Raw genomic sequence first — 26,463 nt, 5'->3', positions numbered from 1 at the left:
ACTTTATTTTGACAAACTGTAGTTGGGAGGAATATGAGCGGGAGAGAAATGGGTGGGAGGGGTGGGGGTGGTTTTGACATAAACATGTAAAATTCACGAAACGTTTTATCTCCGGTTTCCTAGCGACGGCTTTCTCTCTGTATTCTATATTTGCGTTGTGTACCCATCTTATTAATATACACGGCCTAAAGGGAGATTGGATGTAAATAATTTACTTATGCACTAGAGTGTAATCAGTGTTATGTTTTTGTAATGATGCAGTGATGTAAATATTGCTATGTTTTGAATTTACTCGGGGGTCTCAGGTTTAACCGGTAATAAACCATTTTAAACATCATAAAAAATGAAATTGGGTGGGGGTAAATAGAATCATATAGCTGTCAAGGTAAAAAAAACCTGAAATACTCTCTGAACTTGATAGTGACAATATTAAATTTTATTTACATAACATGAATAAAATACGTATATTATTGAGTTCTGCGAATTAAACACAAAAACAAATAACATTTAACCGTCTACGAATGATCTGTATTCTATTCAGATAGGGTAAATAATCAGGTTGCAAAAACAAGAGAAAGTGGTATTGAAATCGGGCAATATCGGGTTGTTAGGCTAGGAATCTATTATACACGAATGTAAAATAATTAAATTGATTGATAGGTAAACAATTTAAGCAACATTTTTTTATATGTAACTTTTAATTGTCTTCATATATGAAAAATTACCGGATAGTATAATCATATGATTTGCAAAAATGAGCATACCAGAATTTTATTTACTCAGATATTCTTTGAGTTTTCTTTCAGGATCATTAAAAAAGTATCTCATATCTACTGGGTTCTTTTGAAATAATTTATTTAAGTATTGATACATATTACATAAGTTAGGTACGTAATTCTAAAACTATATTCCTCAGAACGTCATATAAAACAAATTGAAAACCATATTTCCGTTAAAAATGATTTAAGATTTTCACGGCCAAAAGTATTTTTATTATTTGTTTTTGGGGTGTTATGCCGTGTTGCGCTAACTCCTTCTTTAGCCAACGTTTCGGACAGCATTGCGGTGTCCATCATCAGGGCAGATGTGTTATTTATGATGGACACTGCAATGCTGTCCGAAACGTTGGCTAAAGAAGGAGTTAGCGCAACACGGCATAACACCCCAAAAACAAATAACAAACATATTTCCGTTCATTAAACTCTTACGGCCGGTTATTTCACACAATTTGAAAAGTTCATCACATTTAAACGTTAATCTTCAAGTTTTGTAAAGTTTCCGTTATATTTCTGTTAATAAATATATCATTAATGGCCAGTTGTTTCACATAGCTGAAATGATAACAGCACGTGAATAGAAATTTCACGGAATATGGAATTTTTACTTTTAAATTCGACAAATTGTTCAAAATCTGTTAATAACCCGTCCTTAGTAATTTCAGTTCTAACCTAACCTAACATAACCTAACCTAACCTAACCTAACCTAACCTAACCTAGCAATCCCAGTTTTATCTTCACTTTTCATGACTACATATCACTACTGTTTGGTTACCGTAACTTCGTATCTTCTTTTGCTCTCAAAGATTTAACGAAAAAATATTAACAAAAGAAATACAGTTTTAATATACGTATTTATTAATTAATTATATAATTTAAGTACCTAATTTATCGCTTGTGTGAATCGTTCCCACGATTAGTTCCAATTTTGAATATCAAAGTTTATTCCAGTTCTGGAATTCATTGAACCCGAGTTACATATTTACGAAGAGACACAAAAGATACATGTGAAATTATTTTTTTAACAGCCTTTGAAATAGAACGTAGTAAAGTAATTTTTTCTGATTTTATTTACTACTAAAAACTATATTAATGCGTAAAATTCTTCTTGCGAAATTTCGAGAAAACCTTACAATTATAGATAGAAATGCAATCTGTTACATTAATATTTAGAAAAATAAATAATCACTATCGTATTATAATCTTCAAAATTTTGGATTAATTTTACCAATCCGTAATTAAATATTCGTTTTAATCGTCTTCTGTAAAGCTTCCATTTAGTGGCTTGAAGAGTTTTACCAATTTAAAGTTGAAACATATATATGCATGTGGAATATATATGCATGTGGAATACAGTCGTAACTGAAGGTTTCAATGAAAGTCGCACAGTTGCCCGTGTGATGGACTCGCCCTGGGATAATTTTTTTTTATTGTTGATTTATTATGGTTAGAAAGAATTTTTCAGTTGATTTCACGAAGTAAGGGTTTACCAGATGTTGGCCTTAAAGCTGCTTTAGAAACAAGTGTTTAGATTTATTAGGGTAGAGAAAAAAAAATAGGAACATGCACTGTATCGGCAGAGACCTCCGTGATGGTGGTTGATAATAGTAAGCCGAGCTAAAATGCTGGTGGGCCAACACGCCACTGGACTGGGGGTAGTCAAGTTTCATCCTTTGAACAAAGAATTAGACATTTTACTGGAGAAGTAACAATTTATTGGTTTTGAAACGATTTAAAATTAATGTGACAGGTTCTAGGGCCATAATTGATGTGTTCCTTTAGTGCATTTCTGTCTTTTGAAAACAAAAAGCATTCAGAATTCAAAAGAACATAAATTAGAAATCGCATATGGTGATTTGGGGGGGTTGGTTTGAGAAGGGGGAGTCTGGATTTGAAAGCGCGGGGAGACGGTTGAGACAGTTAGCGTTGAAGGTCGGAAGAAGCAAGTCGATAGTCGTGGTTAAGGAGCGCGGGCGGGTAGTCAGTTTTTGATAGTCTGGATTTGAAAGCGCGGGGAGACGGTCGAGAGAGTCAGCGTTGAAGAACGGAAGAAGAAAGTCGATAGTCGAGGGTGAAAAAAGCGCTTCAAGAGAGTCAGGTTTTGAAAACGTTGGGAGGCGGGAAATAGAGTCAAGGGGGTCAGAGTTTCAAGGTCTGGGAGACGGTCAGGAATAATCAGGATCGGTCAGCGTTTTAAGATAGTCGAGTTAGTAAAAACTAGGAAGCGCGTCAACAAGAATTAATCGTCGGGACGCGAACACGGCTAAAATCATTTAGTGTAGAAGGTGCGGTTTTCTAACAGCATGAGTTTTCTGCATGTGACTGTGTTTGTTTTTTTATAATTATTTGGATTGTTGACACTAAGATGTATCGGTAAGTCTATTATAATCTAATTATTAACACTTATTTCCTTAATGTAAACCAAATAATCCAATTGTATTTTGAAGTAAGGGTATTTAACTTGAGCACTATAGGTACCCGTTAGCGAAGGAGGCCATAAATTACGAGACCTGGCCATTAAAAAAGGGACGAAGAACGGTTACCCTGAAACCGCTTTAGATCATCCAACAATAGACATTGTTTATGAGTTTAAAATGATTTAATAATTCTCTAGTAGTTATATTTAGCGCCAAAATTTATAGAACACAAACCATTGTATTTATGCAGTGTTTTTATAGTAACGGATAGAACGGTAAATTAAATGCTTCAATGCCTGTTATTTGAAAATGAGTTGTCGTATCCTCCTTGGGAATTCAACTTATTCTATACGGAATTCATAAAATATATTTAATTAAATATAATTTATTCAAACATCGCTCTTTTAATTCATTTTTGAATCGGAATAACGCAGCGGATCGAGGCTAGTCGCCGAGAGAGTGCATCTGTCTGGCATTCCTATTCTATCAAGCGAGATTTTAATTTTTCATAGGTTTGACGGGGACGAAGTATACGAATTTTCCGTAGGCTGTCCTATCTTACCAAAGCGACAAAAGCGAAGGGAACGAAATTTGTAATTTGGCTTGCCTAATAGGGACTTTTGTGTTAGCAAAGTCGATAACCCTGGATACCGAGATAACGTCTATTTTAGTATAGCAGCGCCGGCTTTTTCCCCTGCTATTGGTGTGGTTGAGTTATTCCCGTAAAAAGCACCGGTTTCTGTCGAAGGTGTTGGCGGACCAGCCTTAGATAGTCACCCGGAATAGACCCCTGTTTCGAGTATTTTCAGCTGGTGAGAGGACGCTTTCACTGAGTTCAGATCGAAGGGAACGAAAATTGCTAATGGGCTTTCCTACTTGAGTTAGCTGGTAGACGAAGGAACAAAGCGGATAAGGGCTATGCTATTCTTGGCTGGCGTGTGAGGAGGATTTTCTCGCTGACAGAACGAAGGGATCGTGACGAATATGAAGTTGTTTCGGCGCTTTCTGACGTCCTTCCTGTTAAATTCAATAAGTACTTACCCCACTATAGGAGGAGAAGTCATCCAGAATTAGGTTGGAAATTGACTCCGACTGAAACCGTTTGAGCTGACGGAGATCGGATGATTTCAGATTCACGACCTGATGATTCCAGTATCCCTGATCCTTAGCGCCGGAAGTCGAGGATATCAATTTCTACTATTCTTTGATATTTGAAGCGAACGGAGGGTAACAAACGATAGAGCGAATGACCATGACTTTGAAGTGGGGTAAAATCTCCCGTCTAGGAAACATTCGTTATGTCGGATGGACGCCCTCATCCAAATTAAATATTGACATGACTATTTTGAGTGTGGACGAAAGACTTGAAGTATGTTCTGTATTGTACATATGATAAATATGTGTCATTACCTCTACTGGAACGAGAAGCTGTATAGACTGGAGCCAGGAGCTATTTGGAGTAGCGTGACTGCAGAGGCGAAGTCGAACAAACTGAAGCTGAATTCATCATTATTTTTACGAGCGTAAACCAGAGGGGTGTTCACGGGACTCCCGAACTCCTGACGTTGCTGATGCAAACCACTTCAGTATATGTTTATGTTTGAGGTTAGTAGAGTGGACTCCTAATTTTCGGCATGCTGGCGAAGCTCAACTCATCATCGATTTGGGGGAGGTTGACGCGACCTAAACCTCGCGCTACCCACGTGACCCAAATGGTTCCTGACACCAGGCAATCATGCCACCGGACCGGAGCAGCCCCTTGTACCTAACGGTATAAGATGAATCTTCATCATTCATCATCAACATCAACATCAACAGTTACCACCAAGGACCCACATTCCACCTTCATCACCCTCCGGCAGGAGGCAAAACATGTCATTATTTCATCTGTCGCTGAGCGATATTCAATTCATTTCTGGAGGTGTTGGGATTGGACCATCAACTTGGCTGCTCTCGAGCTGGTCACGTAGATGGATGGGATTTGGACGGAGACCAATCGAAAGCAACACATGTTTTGTCTCTAGCTATTCCCGAAAATACCTACTCATAGAAATAACTCACAAAACTAACAATCCATAGTCAAATCATTAACTTAGAATTTTGTGCATCTTGAATTGAATTGTCTATAGCGAATTTCATGTACTTGTAATTAATTGTCTCATTATATTAGCACATTATCAACTGCAGCAACCGGAAACGTTTGGGCGAGCAAACAAGGTAGGAAAAGGTAGTTAAAATCAGGGTAGTCGGTCATTGTCTTATTTTCAAACCATACAGAATGTAACACGCCTCATCTAAAAAGAACCAAAGTTACCACAACCAATTAAAAGGATCTTTCAATGAATTAATCCCTGTCGAAACAAAAAATTGACACAACGTGACATATTGATTCGTTAAGATTGAAGGGTTGACAAAACCAATAGAAGTTGCAAATCAAACGAACAAAATATTAATTCGTTAAAGAACAAAGGGGAGGCGGGAAAACATTACACCCGACTTTGTAATACTTTTTGTGCGATGCGACCCAGTTAAATCCGAGTATTTTCTACCGCAAAAGCTCCGACTGACTTGTGCTTTCACGAAGCTTAAGTACTTTGAAAGTATTGCATTGTTTGCAACTACGAGCCCAAATTTACCAACTGGAAAACAATCCACTGTTTTTGTCAACATTTTACAAATTCCATTTGAAAAGATTCATTATTCAGTGATATTTTTATCCTCTAGCGGATTTTCGGCTTACCGTTTCGATTGGATTAAACAAACTGAACGTATAAACCAATAGATACATCTATATAGGCTTGTGTCGCTATTTTACTGTTGGAAATTTAAATTTCAAAATTAATTTCAAAAGAAATTTCAAATGTGGTTTTGTTGGTTGAGGGTTCGACGATTTTTTTGACTGTAAGTTGAATTAATTGGACCTGATAAAACAATTACTGGCAATTACTTCAGATACAAACTGCATTTTAATAAACATTTCTACACGCAACATATCAGACAGAAAGATAATATTTCAGAAAAAAGAATGAATAAATGCAACACACAAAATTATTTACTGTGTAAAGGCAAGTCAAATGAAAGGCTTAGTTACCTCTGAAATAAAAAAAACGTGCCTGAATTAAGCATAGTTTAAGAAAATTGTAAATATTGTGCATGCTGTAAATAAGATAAATAAGCGATTTGTAAATTAAAAGAGTGTTTACATTAGACCAGATAAAGTGAAACTATTTGTAAATTAAAAATAATAATAAAAAACAGTCAAAATACTGCTTTAAAAGAGTGTTTACTAAGCGTTTTATAAGCTGATTTTCATAAAGAAAACTATTTAAAAAAATTGTTATATATTGCCAATACACCAGTGAAAAAATACCTTAGGATTCAATTTAAGATCTACCACTATAATCCCATATAATTTATCAATCGATTTTCATCTTTCGATTTTCCTGTAATGAACAAGAACATTTTAATATTTCCCGGCTACCTTATGAGCCGCCTGATTTGAGGTATTCATTTTAATTTTGGAACTTTTGTAAATCGATAGAATATTATATTTATATAGAGAAGCAAATGATTTCGTTGTTTCTGTGAACGATAGATTTCTTCGTACCATTTTAGAGTTAATTTTTTTAGAATTACCAGACATTGTCTGTTAAGACCTATAGATTTAGAAACCTGTAGGGTTTTGAGGTTTCGTAATATATTTATTTTTATTTATATTTTAAAGCCGTTTAGGAAAGAAAGTATTTCTGTACATTTTTTTTCGTTTGCCAAAACTGATTAAAACAAGATATGATTTAACATCTATTTAAAAATAAAGTGAAATTATTTATAAGAACATTGATCTAGTGTCAAACTTTATGACCCAAGAAAGTGCTATCTAACATCTAGATACCAAGAATAAGTTTATTAACATTTATTCAAGGTAAACATATATTTACAAAACAACGTTTTATGCAAAGCACAAAGGATAACAAATTATTTATTATTACTTGTAATAAGAATAAGCTTGTTCAATTTATTGGAATATTTTTAACCCTTTATAGGACAACTTTTTTTTAACGATATGCCCTTAATGGTTTTATTTATGAATTCTATATTCATTTTGATGAACAGAAAAAACCTTTTTTTATTGTTTAGTCTTTTTGAAATTTTAGATTTTCCAGCGGTCTTTTTTCTGACCGGTGTCCATTTAGGTAAAAAAAATATTATCTAAATTTTTTGTTTTCATTACAAAAAGACAGGTTGGTAAGGAAAAATATACTTTTATTTATTTGCGATACAGGAGAATAACTGCTTTGATAATTTTATAGAGATACTGACCAGGAAGCGATTTTCCTAAATTTACTCAACATTTGCGAACATCGGGGCGGTTGGTTCAATTCATGACCTCTGTTTGTTACCTCAAAATGATTACAACCCACAAGGGCGATTATAACTTGGAAACAAAGAAATATAGACCTTAATGTTGCAGGTCTCAAAACTATCCGTTTTTAGATTATGACCTATAAAGGGTTAAGCTTATACCCACCAATGTAATATTTGATCATTGAAGAAAAAGATAATGTTTAAAAATATCACAAAAATATGAAAGAGAAAAAATAAAAAAAATAAAATGGTTACGTTTGCAACTGCAAATTGATTATTGAAGATAATATTAGTCATAACATTTTTAAAAAGAAAATTACCACGTATCAGTAGCTTAATTGTGTGAGTGTTGTTCCAGTTAGACAGAGTATGTGGAATTCCTAAGTTGTGTGCATTACCTTTTTATTTTTTTCATTGAGATTTGTTAATATTATCTGCTTCTTCAACGAAAATATTATGTTTAAGTACCTCTGAATACAGCATTATTTAACTCACTTATTGTGCACATCTTCAAAATTGAACCATTATGAATCGGAACATTAGCTATGCGAGTGCTTTTAAAAATGTGTAGGTACAAGAGATTTTATTCAGAAGAAAAAATACTTTAATGTAAAAGATGACGTTTACATCTAAGAGTAGATACACCAATTTATTTGTGCTCGACGGTTTGACTCGATCGAACATGTTGATTTGGAAGCGTGTTTGTCTACGAGCTCCAGCAGATCAACATGAGATGCCATAGATATTAACATCGAGTGACAATATATACATAGAATTGGCTCGATATGGTGCACGAAAGCGGGATGATACACACATGTTAGATCTAGCATGAACGAGAATGCGTGTACTTAGCTTAATATAAGTAAACTGAGTAGGGCGGTGTGTCCTTAGTATCTCTAATAGTATCTTATCTAATAGTATCTTAGTATCTCTAATGTATCCCTTAGTATCCTCTTAGTATCTCTAATGTATCCCTTAGTATTCCCTTAGTATCTCTAATAGTACCTTAGTATCTTTAATAGTACCTTAGTATCTTTAATATCTCGTCAAAACTTGTTCCACTATTAGAACGCGATAAGCGGTGTACTTTGACCGGATTCGGTAGTTTTAGTTAGAACGTTGGGAGAGTTGGACTTCAGTTGGAGATAAAATAGCGTAACCTATTTTTTGCTACATGTATGCTTTATACAATACATCAATGGTAGTTTTGAAAAACAAGTGTTGAAAAAAATCAAGAATATGAACTTTCATGGTTCAAATGGCCAGGTTCATTTTATCTAATGATTTCACCAATTGGGTGTGTAGTGTAGCACATTCTCTACCTACTTCATTATGGAAAAAGCTTGACGTTAGGTAACTATGTTATATATGGAGTTACAACACATTTTTCTTTTCTTCGTTAAAATAATTAACGATCGTTTTTATTCATAGATGGATTTATGATAGACATACAAGTACGTACACTTAATCTACAAACAAAATAATGAAAATTAAGTCTAGTATAGTGTAACGCATCTATGTACCAACACAAATCCACTAGACAATGCATGCATTTTTTCATGAACGTGTTAAATATGCTTCCATTCATATTTTTATTACATGGTCTAAAAATTCAAGGTTTTCCGTTCAAGAAAAATGTCGGCGTCATCTGAAGTTACGTAATGGTCTATTTCCACAACAGAAAAACAATATTATTTAGTGAAACTTTTAGCAGTCACTATTATTATTATTCTCCATTCATTTCAGTGTGACCGGAGTAGTCTTGGTGACTATGCTGTGCCGTCACTGCCGCTTTTTGCTAAATCTGAGCCAAAGTTTGGATCAGTAGGTGAATCTGTCTCTGAGATGTTATTCGATGTTTTTAGAAAAAAGGATGCCTTTAATTTTTCTTTTATATTATTGTTACTCCAGATTTTTTGACCATGTTTAGATTAACAATATTGTTGGAGAAGCAGTCGATTTAAAATTTAAAAATTAGTTTGAATTAATTTTAAAAATATAAACATATAATAATTAATTAATTTTTAATATATATAATGGACAAAAGAGACATCTCTGGTCATTTTTAGATGGATTTTGCTCTGCAGGTGAGTGATAACTGATTACCGACACCTTTGCATTGATCAGATGGATGCATCCAGGTTGTATCATTTGTCAAAAGAGGTCTATTGAAGACTAAAATGTTTGAAATATTTTTTGACAATAATGTGATTCATCTTATTAATAATTCTACTCTCTTGAGAGCTGGTGACATATTATAATCTCCTAGTGCGAACTCAAATATATTTTGTGCTGAGTTGCCGTCTGCCGCAAAATTGAAGATCAAGGAACAAAACTCATTGCAAGTGGGATTCTCTGGTGATTTGGTGGCTGGTTATAAGTTGTATTCTCCTGCAGAGTGAATTCATTTTTTTTTTCATAGGGATTTAAAATATTCCCTGATGGTTTGTGCTATTTACAAACCAGATTATCACCAATTGTATTCCAAGGCATCAGCATTTTAGTAACAACGAACTTAGTCACATTTTTTTTAATTTTCACTGTTCGTTGTTTTGTTTTCTTTTAGATCACGCTTTGATTGCAGAAATGTTTTTAAAGTTTGATTTTTTTTACCTCGTAAAAACGGACCCGATATGAATAATTGATCAGTTTAACAGATCTAAATATATATTGCATTTGGCATTTGCATGAGTGTAATACCGTCAGTAACGTTTTGATGTAGTATTTTGTTAAATCATTTTCCACAGTTTATTTTTTTAAATTATCATAGTTTAATATAAATAAAACTTACGACTGATATTTAGGGCCAGTTGTTTCACTGAATTTCAACAATTCATTAAATTTTATGGTTCACTTTCAAGTTTTGTGAAATCTCTATTTTACAGAGCTGTGATAGCAATGTAGGTACATAAAATTTATTCAAAAATATATCTAATAAATAAAAATTATTCCACTCATTTCTAGCACACTTACAGCAAGGAAGATCGGAAGATCCTGGGTTCGATTCCCCGATGCGACCAAATCTTTTTCTGTATTTTTGTTTCACATTTTTCGTTTGAGGGTAGTCAATATTGTCAATGATTAAATATTACAATTTGAGGTTTTACTCATTAAATTATTCCACCATAAAAATATTAAAAATATTCTGTTGTTTTCGTAGATAGTACATCGATATCACGCAGGTAACTTTCACGCATTCAATGGTGTATTTAAATAAGTGTAGGTAGGATAAATTAATTATGTGCCAAACAACAATAAAAAAAATACTTGTGGGATCTCCATTTTATTATCATCCATTTTTTTACAAGCTAACCGAACAAATAATTGAATAACCGCTGTAACAGGATTTTTGAATAAATGCACAATTTTAACAGCGAACACAATTAGTCTTTATTTTGGATTCAATCAATCTATAAGTATGATACAAGTATTTACAGCTCTTCAACATAAGTAAGACAGTGTAACAAACTTTATCAACCTCTTTATAGATTCACTGAGGAAACAGGTTACACCTGTATCGTTCCTCCCAAGGGGTTAAATTATGTGTTCTCTTCCTTATGTTTGTTATACAAATAGAGTATTTTCTCTCTCTGGGTTAGCAGATCTCCGAAGTGGACAATTTACAAAGCGTCGCTGGAGTCAGTACTGCTAGAGTTAACTGAATTCAGGTAACTTAAATTTATAGAGAATAACATGATCTTTTATCGGCCATCACAGCTGTTACATCCCTTCCGGGGATCACATCGGTAAATCAGAGCGGTGGGGTGAAAACTAAGGAAATAGCATCTAAGATGTCTGTACGAATGTGGATGAGTGCAAGCGAGATGGAATGCTTGCTTAGATCTTATAAAAGGCGATGCACGTTAGTTGTGTGCCTCTTTTGTTACAAGCAGCTCCACAATAAATATCAGTACAAGATCACGTATCATTATTGAGTACGACCTTCACCCGTTACAATAATACTCAGCCTCTACACCACATTGGCAAAGAGCTACATTTAGAATACATTACTGCATCTCTCGTCCTAATTAGTAAGAGAGGAAACGATGCGGGAATCAGAAAGTATTCGATGGAAAAAGAAATCAATGTAATTGTCGGAATTAGCATATTAACTTCATAAATCGTTTGTTATTTAACACTAATATTCCGCGCTTCCGTGATTGCGAAGCTACCAGTGCATCAATGTGCTCGTGATTGCTTGCGCTATTATTTATTAGACTGAACATATTCAAATTACTTTGACTAGAAATTTGTGAAACTTGTGAAACCCGCGATTTCAGATCAATTATTTAGAAATCTTCTAATACTATACATTCTATTCTCCAAAAATATTCAATTCTGCTTTGTATAAATAGCTTCAGTGGACACAAAAAAATTCTTAGAAATTAGTCCTGATACGGAAATAAATACCAAAGAGCTTCAAATTTGTAATTCGATGGGAAAGAAAATACCTCTTTTAGATCTTGTCAAAATATAGTCCATAGAGGAACAGAATTAGAGGAGCTATTGCGTACTGATATCTCAACAAAAATTGTTGATCGGATTTTGGATTATCCGATCGTTTGGTAAGCCAAATCGAACTAATTGGACGTACAAAAGTGGAACCCATTTATTCGCTTCATGTCTTATCTAATTATAATACATCGATGACACAGCCCCTTCACTGAAAACACTAAATTTTCATGAGATTTTTGAAAAGTTATTAATGTTGAACATTTATTGAAGAATGTTCTGTTGTAACAGGTAATTGTAGTTTTGTTTACCCTTGCAAACGGCCAAAGGAGATACCATCGATCTAATAAACGAGCATGTTTTTAGTATTCAAATAACTACACTGGCTATGCCACCTACTACAATGTTATGGGTGGTAAGTTGTACATCCACGAAGAAGAAGAATTCCACGTGTGTGCTGCAGTTAAATCGTGGTGAGTTCCTCCAACGGTGAGTATTGCAGCCTCAATTTTTCTGTATAACAGTCATGATTATCTATATATAAACATGACTGTTAGCTCTCTTCGTAGTTCCGATTTTAGCCGTAGGATTTTTAAATACCCTTTTACCGTATTCAATTATTAGAATAATTTTCAATTATTAGGTACCAATTTTCCCAATAGAAAAATTACTTCTGTTTGGAAACTCTGCCAAATTGAATCATAATAATAACGCAAAACTTTACACATCTGATTATGCATAAATACATAGTATTAAAAGAGTTGTTATGAAAAAGTAATTTACTGTGAATACGTACCATTACTATCACATTTTAAAATGATAGGTATCCAAATAATTGAATTACACTGTATGAAACAATATTAATTTGCACAAAGATATTTCGTAACAGACAGACAATTATTTAAACTGACATATCAATAGGAATTATAGTCACAATCCAATCAATTGCCTGATTCAGCCTGTTCCAAGCAATATATCGGTATAATTATCTACGCCTGTCATTGTTTGCTGCACTTCGGAATGATCACTGCTAATCGATATCATTTGATACTGATTTTAATCCTATTAATTACTTAGCTAAATCTTGTTATTATGACGCAGGGCCTGTTTTGTAAATTGACAATTATTGATTTTAAAAATTAATTAATTTTTTTACTATACTTATTTAATTTTTTTATTTATCCACGCCCGATTTGGAATTTTTGCCGTATTGCGTTATGTGCATGATAGGTACACAATTGAAACATTATGAAAAATTTTAAAGACTTATTAAAATAATAATAATAATAAATAATAAAAGTGTTTATTCCGGTATGTGGGGAGGTTAGTGCAGTCCCACACATTCCATATAGAGATACAAAAAAATATATGATCAAAAACAAAAAAATAGAACACAAAACAAATAAAAATAGATTGAAAATACAATAGAATAAAATGATAAAATTAATAGAAAGTTGAAGCCTATGGAGCCGTGACTATATTAGGCGCTAATATTTTTCTCCAGTCTGCGTCAATGCTGGAGGATGAAGTGAGGCGGGCTTCCATAGTGAGGATATTTCCAGAGCTTCTTATCCTTTCCCTCATTCCTGCCACCCTGGATCTAATAAGGGCTGCATATCCGGGAACTCGCCCCTCCGTGAACATACGGGAAGCGCTGCAGTATCTGGAGAGGCAAAAAATTGTGCGGAAGGCGTTGTTGTATTGGACCCGTAGTCTTTCTATACTACTCTATAAAATAAATATAATAAATAAATTAAATATAAAGTTATCAAAAAAAAATCCAAGCAAAATTACTCTTAAAAATATCCCAGTCATCGGTTTTCTGTATAAAGAATATTACTTATCTACTTTAACTACTTACACTTACGAATATATCATATCAACTAAACATATGATATAACTATTTTTTTCCTTTCTCACCATAGTGTATTTAATACAACACGTAATACCTGTCATATTATTAATTACTTAACTACAATAATGTACTGCGCACTCCTCTTCCGAACAAAAGCTAACGCTTCTAGTATTCAAATATCTTAATATGTTAAAACCCAATGTAAATATGATTTTATATATAATTACGAATAAAAAAATTATAAAGTAATAATTTACCCATGATGTAATAAGAAACAAGGGTAGTATAAAATATCAAGTTAAGTTAACATTATTTTCACAAGTCCATTGATTATAACGGATTTTATTTCTGCGTAAGTTCCTATATTGTTACAAAAGAATGTTGCGGTAAAGATTCCATTCTTGTCAATAATATACCAATTGATTCAGTTACTCCAGTATTATTAGTAATCACTATCATTGAACACGAAAATATTTGATGTCTTAGTTCAAAAATATTCTCAGGTGTTTCCAAGTTATTAATTTTTATCGTCCATAACAATAATGATTGTATCGCATGACGATATATGTACTCTAAAAACGCTTTTGGGCTTTGCCTACATCATCATATCGCTCGCCATACAATCCCATACAGAGATGTCACATGTGTCATATACGTGTGGGCGTGGACTAAATTTACTAGCCGAGCGATATTTGAAAATGATGCTACCCCATAGACATTTGAATATTAGTAGACCTGCCCTGAGTGATTAAAAGCGTATTATCCCCACTCCCCATACCGGTTCCATTGGAGCCGGCTGTGCTCGCGTATGGCCTCAAGTGAAATTTGAAAACGTGACGTCATCATTCTTGTGCGAACTATGGTCGAGGCATCATCGGTTCATTTTACGAAAGAACACGGCAAAATGTTGACTTGTGTTAAGAAAACTTGTAAAAATAGATGTGAAAAAGAGAATAAACCCAATTGTCGTATTACATTCCATATATAAGCATTATTTTACTTTATTTTAAGCATATTCACATCGTATAATATGGATCAGTTGTAGAAAAATCACACCGAGAAACGTCTGGACGCGAACACAAAGCTGGTTGGTTGCTGGGAAGTAAATTATGAACATTTATAAAAGTGTCTTAACTAAATACTTAAACGAAATATTCGACTCTGAAAATAGAACCGAATTTTTTTGCCGAATTTGGACTTCGCAAATTTGTTCATAACGTGGCGAGTAATTTGCGCTCCCATGTAAAAATGTCTATTCATTCAAAAGCAGATTTTACTTTTAAGAAGTAAATGGTGATATTATAATGCGAGATGCCTATTTACTGTCAGATTGATTTATTGACGAATCACAGTCAGCTTCACCCCCTTCGTTCTTCAACAGTTGATTTTACCCCTCGCCATTATCTTCTCGTCTATTAATTCCTATGTCTGTGTGCTACCCCCATGCCATGCAGCGGAAGAGGAAGATTATAGGTTTAACACTACAACATATAATCTTTATAGGCCACGCCCAAAAAAACGCTTTGAAATTAAAGCGTAGTGACACAACCATGAAGCAGAAAATAACCAGATTCCGTAAAAACACTAAAAAAAGTCTTTTTACCGTAATACATCTATTTTAATAAGCATGTATGGTTTGACTTTGAGGATTGAACCTTCCTCCCCAGGGGGATTAAAGAGCTAAAAAACTGCTGCAAACTTTCAAGCATCGGTCTAGTAGGACCCACATTTATTTCGTATATTAACTGCTGTAATTTCACCAATTTCAGAAAAAATTGTATACATCTTCGTGTGTGCGCGTTATTTCCACAAGATGATAGAATGCATTGTCATTGACAACGAGTCCATCTTCCGAGTTTCAGCTCAATTGGATGTCGGAAAGTGGGTTAATTTCCACTTCCAAGATTCCACTTTATTCATACATTTATTCAAACAAAACAACAGTGAAATTCAAATACATATATTTAAAAACAACAAAAAAGAATGATTCTGCCATCATGCGTTCAGCAAAGGTGATTCTTTTTGGATTTAATAGATCATCATTATATTCATATGAGAAGAAACCATTTAATTGAATGTGACCAAGAGATGGGTAGATAATATACGAGAACTAGATTCAATAATCAAATTTCGGTTTAAATCCAGAATAACACATTTTTTTTCGTTAACCGATTAGTTAAATGTTTTATTTGTATCTCTTGATAATATCTTTTTTGTCAACTGTCGAAAAAACAAACTTATAAAAGAATCAATTTTCTTTGAATTCGTTTCTTTGATTGATGAAGACGCTCTCACGCATTCGTCCTCCGCGCGCATTGGCCATGTGCCACCGGCGACCACACGATCCACCACACGACCACACTCCACACGCCACACGCCGTATGACCCGACACACGATTACGTGTGGTGGTGTAGTCTATGCTCTCTGTCTACCTATGTAACTATATTGCTGACAAGCTGTGAAGCTTGCTGACCTAGATACGGGCCGTGACCCACCTGGAGACTACTCTTAATAATGCTATGTGTATATTAGCGTTGCATTAGTCAACTTGGCTACTAACCGTTACTATTATTTTTTCGGTTTTTTTCTGTATTGACCAATGGAAAATCTATAAAAATAATGTTCAATAATTAAATGGTTCTGTTTCAGACCAGTAGCATTTTGCATCGTTAAGATGCAGAAAGACTAAATGATAAAAAACAGCGGTTACTTTATAGAAATCATTTTGATTTTGAAATCTAACACCACGCACGCCCAACATTTGTACACGGTTGACATTTGTCACATGAGAACGGGTCGCTTCTACGATTCGTTCTTAAGTTCAACAGCTCGGCTGTGGAACGAACTGCCGGCCTCTGTGTTTCCTCCCTCCTACAACATGGGACTCTTCAAGACCCATGTTCACTCCTTCCTCTCCACAAAAAGACCCTCCACACAGCATCCCCATAGATGACATAGGCCCTGAGGGAAATTATTTTCTTCAGGGCCTCCTGTGTGGAGTTATTATTTATTATAAAAAAAAAGAAACGTGTTACAGACATTTGAAAAACATTGTCAAAGTGACATTTTGACAGTTTAATTTGCAAATACTCATTTGATAGGAAAAATTTACTCTTAAAAAAAACGTTAGAGGTTAGGTTCACGCTCTATTACATTAATTATACAAACTTCCCTGTTTTCTGGTTGCAAAAATTGGATCCCATAAAAACGAGACTTATTTGAAATAAGATGCATCACTCCAGAGTGGTCTAGGTATAGAACGGCCAAATTGACAACTAAGCACAATTGATACGCTACACTAAGCTGTGGATGTTAGTTTATCAATATCACTAGAACGCCCGGATGTGTTGAATGAATCGGGAAATGTATCAATGTCAATACCAACTAAACTTTCTTTGGCATTACCAGTTTTTCGTCGTTTTAAAAAGCTAACTTCAACGTCAAATGAGTTCGATTAACGAAATTGTTTGAATGAATTGTTTCAGCAGTTTTTTGATTGATTTTTGATCAAAGGAAATCCTGGATACCTATTGAAACAGTGTTTATCCGGGTTCAAATCTGTACCCGTTCTTTCAAATAACATAATAACATTTTTAAAAACGCCATCTTCATCGACATAGGATTTAAAAATCCAATACAAACATGGCAGATTTTAATCAATGTCAACTGTCAAAAGTCACTCTCGACTGCGAACTTGCTAGCAAAAGTCGACTAATACGGATATTGGTTATAAAATGTATATACATATCGTGCCAACGTTGCCAATTTTACTAATGCTAGATCCATAGGTAGCTTACTAGAAAACCATTGAGAGGCTAGAAACCAGGAAGAATTGAGTCATGTCAGTAATATTCCGCACACAACCGTTCTGGTGGATAAAATAAAACATAAAGCTAGGCTCCATCTTAAAGCCCGAACCGGAATAATTCCGCTGTCGTTAAAATATGGACAAATTTGTTCAAAATAATTATGGCTATTAAAAGCCCCGATAAATGTATACGTTCTACAGTGCACTTATTCACAGTCAAAGCTTTTAACTGCATGTATCATTCCAAACATAAAATTTAACGATCATTATTTGGAGTAGGATGCTTCTATATTTAGGAAAACTCACTTCAAAGTAGTGCAGATGCACTATTCTGTAAATTCATGTCTTGCATTCCTTGCAATAGAGACATCCTACTAACTTCTTTAATTGCCGCATTACGTGCATCTTTCATCTCTACTTCTGATGAAATAACTAAAGAACGTGGATTTCTTTAAAATAATAATTGTATCTTTCATATTTTCTCTGACAGAACTTGGGTTGCATACCTTTAACTTGTTCTATTATTTTAAAACTGAACCCTTGCCCGGAAAAAAGTTTGAGTAGATAGATAACTTTATGTTGCGATGAATTTTACGTATTTTTAAAAATGTTTGTATAGGTTTGCATTGTTCACTAACATGTCAACAACGGGTCAGAAGGGTTATCCAAGATGGTTATCTTCGTCAGTGGCACTTTTCACTAAAGTGTGTTTGTGCGTTGAGCCACTATTAAAAAGATGAGAACATTTGTTTATTTAAGACAAACTTGCATATAATTTACGCGACCGAAAAAGAGGTCTAAGAGCAACCCGGTATTCTCATTTTGTGCGTTAAAGAATCAGCACAACTCATATAAAAAATCAAAACATCACAATCGCCCTGATGGAGTTATCGCAAACTTATGCCAAATTAACTCTATACTTGTGCGCCAAAGAATGTTTGATGCCAATTGACCTCCAAAGATTGACAAATGGAGCGGGCATACGGTCTTTGGGCACAATAAGGATGCCAGTTAAATGTTAACAATTATGTGTTGTATTGATATTTAACATTCTATACTAGTTCTAGTAAATTTTTATTTTCTTCTTCCTGCATTTCTACAACCGTTCGCTTAATGGCATTTGTAAATCTGCTAGTGAAATGAACAGATTTTTATGTATCTATACTTGTGTTTTTATATTAATTTTTTTAGATAGAAAAGTAGCAGTTAGTAGTATTCTTAGTTTTTGTATTGTGGCCTGCTCTGCGTGATCACTTTTTACTTTTAATCACTTTTTCAGTTACACGAGTCATTTATGAGAAGTTATAGTGGAACATTATCAGCGGTAAACATGGGACATAGTTGCTAGGTTTATTGACTGAGCGTAGCGTAGTCCTGTTTTCACTCGACCGTTTGGCATTTCATCTACCTGTAAATTTGTTTGTACGTTTCGAAAATCTTATTTATTCATTTGACTAGATGGCTAAATTTGGCTAGGTCGATAACTTTGTCTAGATAGTGATACTGATAGTGACTGATTAGCTTTTTTGAAAATCTTTGGCGTTTGTTTTATTATTCAAGCAAGCCTTACTCTGATTGAGCTTTTCAATTTTATGGAACCTACCTACCTGAAGATGGTTTGCAAAAAGAATTGTCTTTATAACGTTTTTTTCGATAAATTATTGTGTGATGGCGTATTTAAATTTTTTTTAAAGTATACATAAAATATAAAATGGCTTATAATTAATAAGTTAATTAATTAATAACTCGAAATTTCAAAAAAGCTGACTATGTTAAAATTTCAAATTTCCTTAAACAGACTGACTGGTCATTCTTTGATAGCGACGATGATATTAATGTACACCTTAAAAAATTTTACTTCATCGTTAATTCTGCAATTGAACAATTTGTTCCTTTAACGACTTACAGAGAAACTCTATACCCAAAATGGTTCTCAAAAGACCTGATAGACTTAATTTACCTCAAAAAATTATCTCATAAGAGATTCAAACAAAGTCGCCTGGCCATCGATTATACTGCGTTTCAAAAATTGAGGGCAGAGTGCAATAAGCTCTCCGCAAAATGTTACAAAAATTACATTAGTGATGTCGAAGGCTCTATCATGGACGACTCAAATTTCTTTTGGAAATATGTTAAATCCCAAAAAGAAAATGGTACTTACATACCTAGTAGTGTGTCATTCGATTCTAAATTATCCCAAAATCTTCAGGAAACTGTTAATCTTTTTGCTGATTTTTTTAGCGGCGTTTACATTAATGCAAGTGAAGACAGCAATATTTCGTGCTTTGATTTGGTTGAAACTCTTGATATATCTGACTGTAATGTAACCATAGACGATATTATATCTAAGCTGAAGAGTCTTGATTCCCGAAAATCCGCAGGACCTGATAATGTTCCGCCCAGGTTTTTAGTAAATTGTATGCATACATTGTCATATCCTATTCATAAGTTATTTACAAAGTCACTCTCATCAGGTGTATTCCCGGACCTTTGGAAGTTTAGTCTTTTAACGCCCATTTTCAAAAAAGGTAATAAGAGCGAAGTAACAAATTATAGGCCAATATGTATAATGTCTACTTTACCCAAACTTTTTGAAAGCCTAGTACTAGATAAGTTGATATCCCGAATCAATCGAACCATCTCTCCCCTTCAACATGGATTCATTAAAGGTAGATCTACTCTTACCAATTTGATATTGTACACGAATGATATTGTTAATGCCCTTAATGCATCACATCAAACTGATTCCATATATACTGACTTCAGTAAGGCATTTGATAAAGTAAACCACAAAATATTATTACGTAAACTAAAATTGTTGGGAATAAGAGGGAGCATGTTGGAATGGTTTAAGAGTTATCTATTAGGAAGGTACTTAGCAGTCAAGATAGATTCGTTTACTTCTTATACATTTGCTGCCTCGAGCGGAGTACCACAGGGATCTCACTTGGGCCCAATATTATTTTGTTTGTTTATCAATGATATTGTTAATATTTTTACTAATGTTAAAGTCCTGTTATTTGCCGACGATCTGAAGATATACAGAATAATCAAAGACGATGACGATCGCGCAATTTTGCAGTTGAACCTTAATAAACTATGTGCGTGGTGTTCTGTCAATGATTTGCAACTAAATTTAGGTAAATGCCAGATTATCAGTTTTTACAAAGGCAAAAATCCACTTAATTTTTCCTATTTTATGAATGGTGCTAATCTTCTTCGTGTATCACAGATTCGTGATCTTGGTGTTATATTCCACGAGAGTCTACAGTTTAACGAACACATCGATGAAATAACAAGCGATGCGATGAGAATACTAGGTTTTATTTTGAGAATGGGAGCAAATTTTAAAAGTATGTCAACATTAAAACATCTGTATTGCTCGTTAGTACGAAGCAAATTAGAATACAATTCCACCGTATGGTCACCGTACTACAAGGTCCATTCTCAATCATTAGAAAAGGTACAAAATAAATTCCTTCGGTACATTAATTTTAAAATGAAAATTCCAATCGAATTTATAAATTACAATAACTTGCTTGCTGAAACTAAACTTCTTAAATTATCTGATAGAAGAGTGTTAATTGATTTGCTATTTTTATTCAAAATTATTAAATCTTTAATTGACAGCCCTAATTTGTTGGAACTTATTTGCATTAATGTTCCTGCTAGGCAAACTCGCAGTAAAGATACTTTTAAATTTAACAAGAACCTCAACACTAATTATTCTATTTTTTCACCAATTCCTAGAATTCACAACCTTGCGAATAAATACTGTGAACTTATAGATATGTTTGGTTTTGACAATTTTGTGAGCTTTAAAAGGCAACTTATTTCGATTCTATCGGCTAATAATTAACTTTTATAGCTTTAATAATTTTATTACATCTTCTCCCATTCGAAACCTTTCAAGTAAATTATATCCATATTTGTTTGTTTTTTATTTGCTCTACTATACACTTATAATTGTATGCATATACCTACTAACTACTTTTTATACATAACACTATGTTCCATCTCAGATCTTATTATTTCTTATTCATGTCGATATTGCTAAATTCTATTAGTTTTTGCTTTTTACAGGTGCAACTCTTATTTTGTTATTTTTTTTTTTTTTTTTTTTAAATCTCTGTTATAATGTTCTTTACCTCACGAGTAAGTTACACTCTAATTTATATTGGTTTATCGATTTGTTAAACTCACAATTAATACTGGGTTTAAACACACCCACTTACTTACTTTTTATGTTGAACTTTCTTTTACTTACTATTTCATGCTTGGGTATATTTTATATTGAATCCATCTTATTAGTGTTTTGCTAATTTGCACAAAATTTTATTATATGTGTTGCTTTCTTACAATTAACTCCATTTATCTTCTTATGTTCAATTATTGTAATCAATGTAAATGTATATTTTCATGTAAAAGCCCATTAGGGCGTAAATAAAATAATAAATAAATAAATAAATAAATTTAAATACCTTCTTACAAATCTTACGATATCAGAGGAAAATTTGGATATGATTTATAAGAGAAAATTAGAAACGCAGTTTTTAACGCAAGGTCTACTATCTGTTCACACAATTATGTTTTTTTTCTACTAAAAAATATTATTAAATATTATAATATTTCTAGCGCCCTCTGTTGACAATTATCTAATTTCTCATTTTATAGTTAAGCTGCATCTTCTTTCTATATTGCTTTAGCGAATACACTCCACTATCTTGGGAACATCAATAGAGAAGAAATAGGTTAAGAAACATTTAAGGTCGAGCAGCTGAAAATTGAATACAGTCGTCTATTTCAACTCGGCTTGCGATATCTTTTATTATACATTCCCGCTCAAGGTGTTACACAAAAGGTGCTCAAACAAGTTTAAAGAACAAAGGAGTCACACAACATTCTGCCAAAACTATCTTTGTGAGCTAACTCAATAGACCGGGGTTCGAATTTAAAATATGTGCTGTCTAAACTATAAAGTCTGTGTTGATCATATCGTGTTTTTGCCCATTAAAATGTGATATTTGATATTATGAAACATTGCGTAGGAAATGTTTGACTGATATATTTAGTTGGAGGATAGAGATATTAATACAGATTAAAGGGGTAGAAAAGAAGAAAAAAGACGGAAGTTTGTTGGCAGTGAATTAAAATGAAGACATTTCTAAATAAAAGATAAATTGCATTGTAAGTATACAGCATCGGCTCAACCATAGAATAAAGAAACAAATAAGAAATGCGGATGCGTTTTGTGATACAAAAGTCTGACTATTCTTTATTTAAATTTTAAATGTCAATAGGAAATTTTGGTTTTGATCAAATGGGATGGCGATATATTATGTCAGCAAGTGTAAGAGAAACAGAGCGCGTACTAAATGGGCTAAAACCAAAATTCAGTGGCGAAATTAGTTTCGATTAAAATCCACATGGAAGGCATTTCTAGTGTAGTGTGGGTGAACAATGTTTGCAACACTTTTGTGCGAGCGGTTTCATGCTGGTAACGGTTCATGGCCCATCTCCCTTGTTACTATTATATCTGGGTTGATCCATAGGTACAGATGGAGAGTAGTAGGCCCTCAGTTAGGCTCATCATACTTTAAAAAAATCCGAAAAAGTCCAAAAGAGCACTAAGTGTCCGTATTTACAATTTATAAACAATATTTAGATTATTTTCAGCGCGTTGAGAAAACTACACGTTTATCTACTCCAGTTGATGTATTCGAGCTCACATTTAGCACGAAGAAAATTTTAATAACCTTGCACATCTTTGGATTAAATTTTTTTCGCATTTTTCGTATCAATATTTACTTATATAACGATAAATCTTAAAACAATACAACTTGTTGGAAAAAATGTCTCTCAGCGCAACGAGGCTACACACACATATATGTTTTGCCGGCTAGTTTTTGACAGCCGATGCTAGTTTGTATGGCAATGGTCACAGATCTTAAGAGATGAAACGTTTGTATATTGTCAAAAAAACTGGCACCGACCATCAAAAACCGATCGACAAAACCGGTGTGTCTGTGTGTGTGCCTCCGCGGTTAGTCTTAAAAACTGAAAGCTTCTGAGAGGCAGATCTTTATTGTTAATGTTGTTACAGCAGAAAAATAGTTCATGTAATTTGCATCGAAGATGAAAGGTTAATGTTTAGTACCATAAAAGTGCTTATTATGGTTATACAAAATAATTTCGTACCATCATTTTCCTGTCGATGGACCGGTGTGACACGACATCGGGGGTTTTGGGAATTGTTCGAAACTTTGGTCTTACCTGTAACAAAAACCACATAATATACAAATTAGTTATTTTTACATGAATAACAATATTTAAAATACAATGATCAACAGAGGCGATGAAAGAAGAATCATATAACTGGGATGGCTCCCTTTGGGAGAACATATTCTTTGTATTAGTGCATCACTGGTATAAATAATCGGTTCCATGATAACTCAACACAGTGACAATTCAACACATTATTATAAGTATTAGTGCATCATGAAACGTATTTACTGACGGCCGGCATAGTCCAGTGGTAACGCATTGGACTGCCATTCCGAAGGTCGCGGGTTCGAACCCGGCGTGCGCAAATAAATTTTATTTGATTAATTTGTGTTATTTCACAATTAATTAATTAAAATAATATATAGTATATTTGCGGCACGTTCCAGAGTGGAAGATACTACCAGTATCGCCCTGGTGTAAGACCACCATTCAGAATTGAAACGTTGCTCCAAATGGCTTTAGCCGTGTTTAGTGACTAGATCTGAATAGCCAGGTACTTCCCCACCTTCCTCTTTCCCTTCCCCACTTACCTTCAGCCTCACAACATCCCCCAATTGGGGATGCCATAGTGGCTCCAGACGGGAGCAGTTGGGACTCTTGTGAGGTATTCACTATAAAAAAAATAAAAAAATCACTGGTATAAATAATCGGTTCCATGATAACTCAACACAGTGACAATTTAACACACTTTTAAAAAGTGATATAAAATAATTAGAAACGATGAAAAAAAAACATTTTTAACTTAACCTAACCTACTTAACCCAGTGAATAAAGTTTTTGTTTCATCACTTTACATGACTTTATATAACTTTTTAAAGATGTGATAAATTATCATTGTGATGATTTATCCGGTAACCAAAATATCATATATTCATGAACATTTGCTTATACATTCTTAATGGTAAGAGGAAAGAAAAATTTGCAGAGTTTGCCGAATATGAAGTGATGGAACACCCCTCTAGGGGATAATTCTTGTATTTTTCTTACGTTTTACGTTGATTTACTAAAAACATCACCAAATATTGATTTTATCTACTGGAAAATAGTTTCATTGGACTCGACCTAGCACGTTATAATGTATTTTTTTCCCTCTTCGTCTCTCCCCTGGATTGGTGTTTCACCACTTTTTTGGTAATTCTCCTGCAGATCTACATTTATACTCCAATATGAATGAATGATCAACGTTTCATAAATATAGGAATTTTGTCTTTTTCCTTGTAAATAAAAAAAAAAGATTTATCGATATCTGAAGAATCGAGGTTCTGATAATCGATTTTGGAAAATCGAAATCAAAGTTTTACTGTATTTATAGGTTTTATATAAATGGCTTGTTTTTTATAGTATCAATAAATTTGGCTACCTACCCATCAGTTAAAAAAACACCGGGCTGATAAGGATTTTTAAGGGACTTTCAGACATTTTTTAAGCTTACGTAATAAATAATGGTACATAAATCTCCCCGTTGATTTATTTTATTCAGGCAACAGCTTCGCTCGGGGCCAAAAGCTCCTCTTAATTTTACCTAATTACAGTGAAGTGAAATCTTGGTTCTAAGCTTTCATTCAGTCAGGTAGCTTAATTTTTTAAGTTTAAACTATTCCTGCTCAGACCAATTTAGATGTTTCATTCACAAAAATAAAATTATGTCTTTACTTTGGGATACACAAACAAATGTCGTTTCTACGCGTGTGTGTTGTGCTAAAATTAGAAATACATAATTCGTTTTATAAATTAATCTTGTCAGCAAATGCGGTAAAGTAAAAACAAAATGTAGGTGGGATCCTTACCCCCACGTATTGAGATAAAGATTTTATGAAAATAGACAAACAGAGATATAAATCAACGCATTTATTAGACGCGCTTCAAAATACGAAATTCGTTTTTTTAGAATCTCACAAAAATATATTTTAAAATTAAAAATTAATACGTAAGCAGGTTAGCGGAGAGTTTAGTTATCCCAGAATTATAACTATCTACTACCTTTAATCCATTTAAAAAAAAACATGTTGTTTTCAATAGATGCCTTCTAAATGCTTTAATTTTTTATACAAAATTCATAACTAGTACCATCGAGCTAAGAATGTTGCACGTTTTGTAATGATATTTATATTACGTCAACCGTAAAATATGCGGCTGGTGTTGAATAAAAAAATATAAAAAAACAAAAATTATAATAAAAATGCATAATTCATCCTTGACATAATTTTTACGCTAAACTCCGCTTTTTGAAACTGTTCAACAACAATCAAAATCTGCCTAATATAATCTTTGATATCAAACTAATTTACACCTGTATAATTATCTGGAAAAAAGTTCTATATTATTACTTAAATGAAAAATGTCAAGGATTTGCTTTCTAAAATCCAATAAAAGTTTAATTTATCCCCTTTATAATACTTTTCGAAGAAATTTTTCATTACACGGCGCGTACCATCCATCAAACAGTTTGTAGAGTGTACCCCTATTGGCCCCCTTACCTCCTGGGACCCCCCTGAACCCCCCA

At 33.6% G+C, this 26,463-nt stretch overlaps 1 protein-coding gene across 2 annotated transcripts in view; it reads right to left on the bottom strand.

The window, feature by feature from the left end:
* LOC149416851 (uncharacterized) overlaps positions 1-26,463 on the bottom strand; it is a 406,606-nt gene that overhangs the window by 299,860 nt on the left and 80,283 nt on the right. Inside the window, exon 3 of one of the 2 annotated variants that reach the window (XM_089641014.1) lies at positions 23,874-23,948. The exons of the other annotated variant lie outside the window; for it this stretch is intronic. Coding sequence (XP_089497140.1) covers positions 23,874-23,948 — 75 coding nt within the window. The remainder of the gene's footprint in view (positions 1-23,873; positions 23,949-26,463) is intronic. 2 annotated transcript variants of the gene reach the window in all.

Source organism: Hesperophylax consimilis, chromosome 16 (genome assembly GCF_061612785.1).
Source record: "Hesperophylax consimilis isolate HC1 chromosome 16, BYU_Hcon_1.0, whole genome shotgun sequence".
Taxonomy (NCBI): Eukaryota; Metazoa; Arthropoda; class Insecta; order Trichoptera; family Limnephilidae; genus Hesperophylax; species Hesperophylax consimilis.
This window is presented reverse-complemented; position numbering and strand designations above follow the sequence as displayed.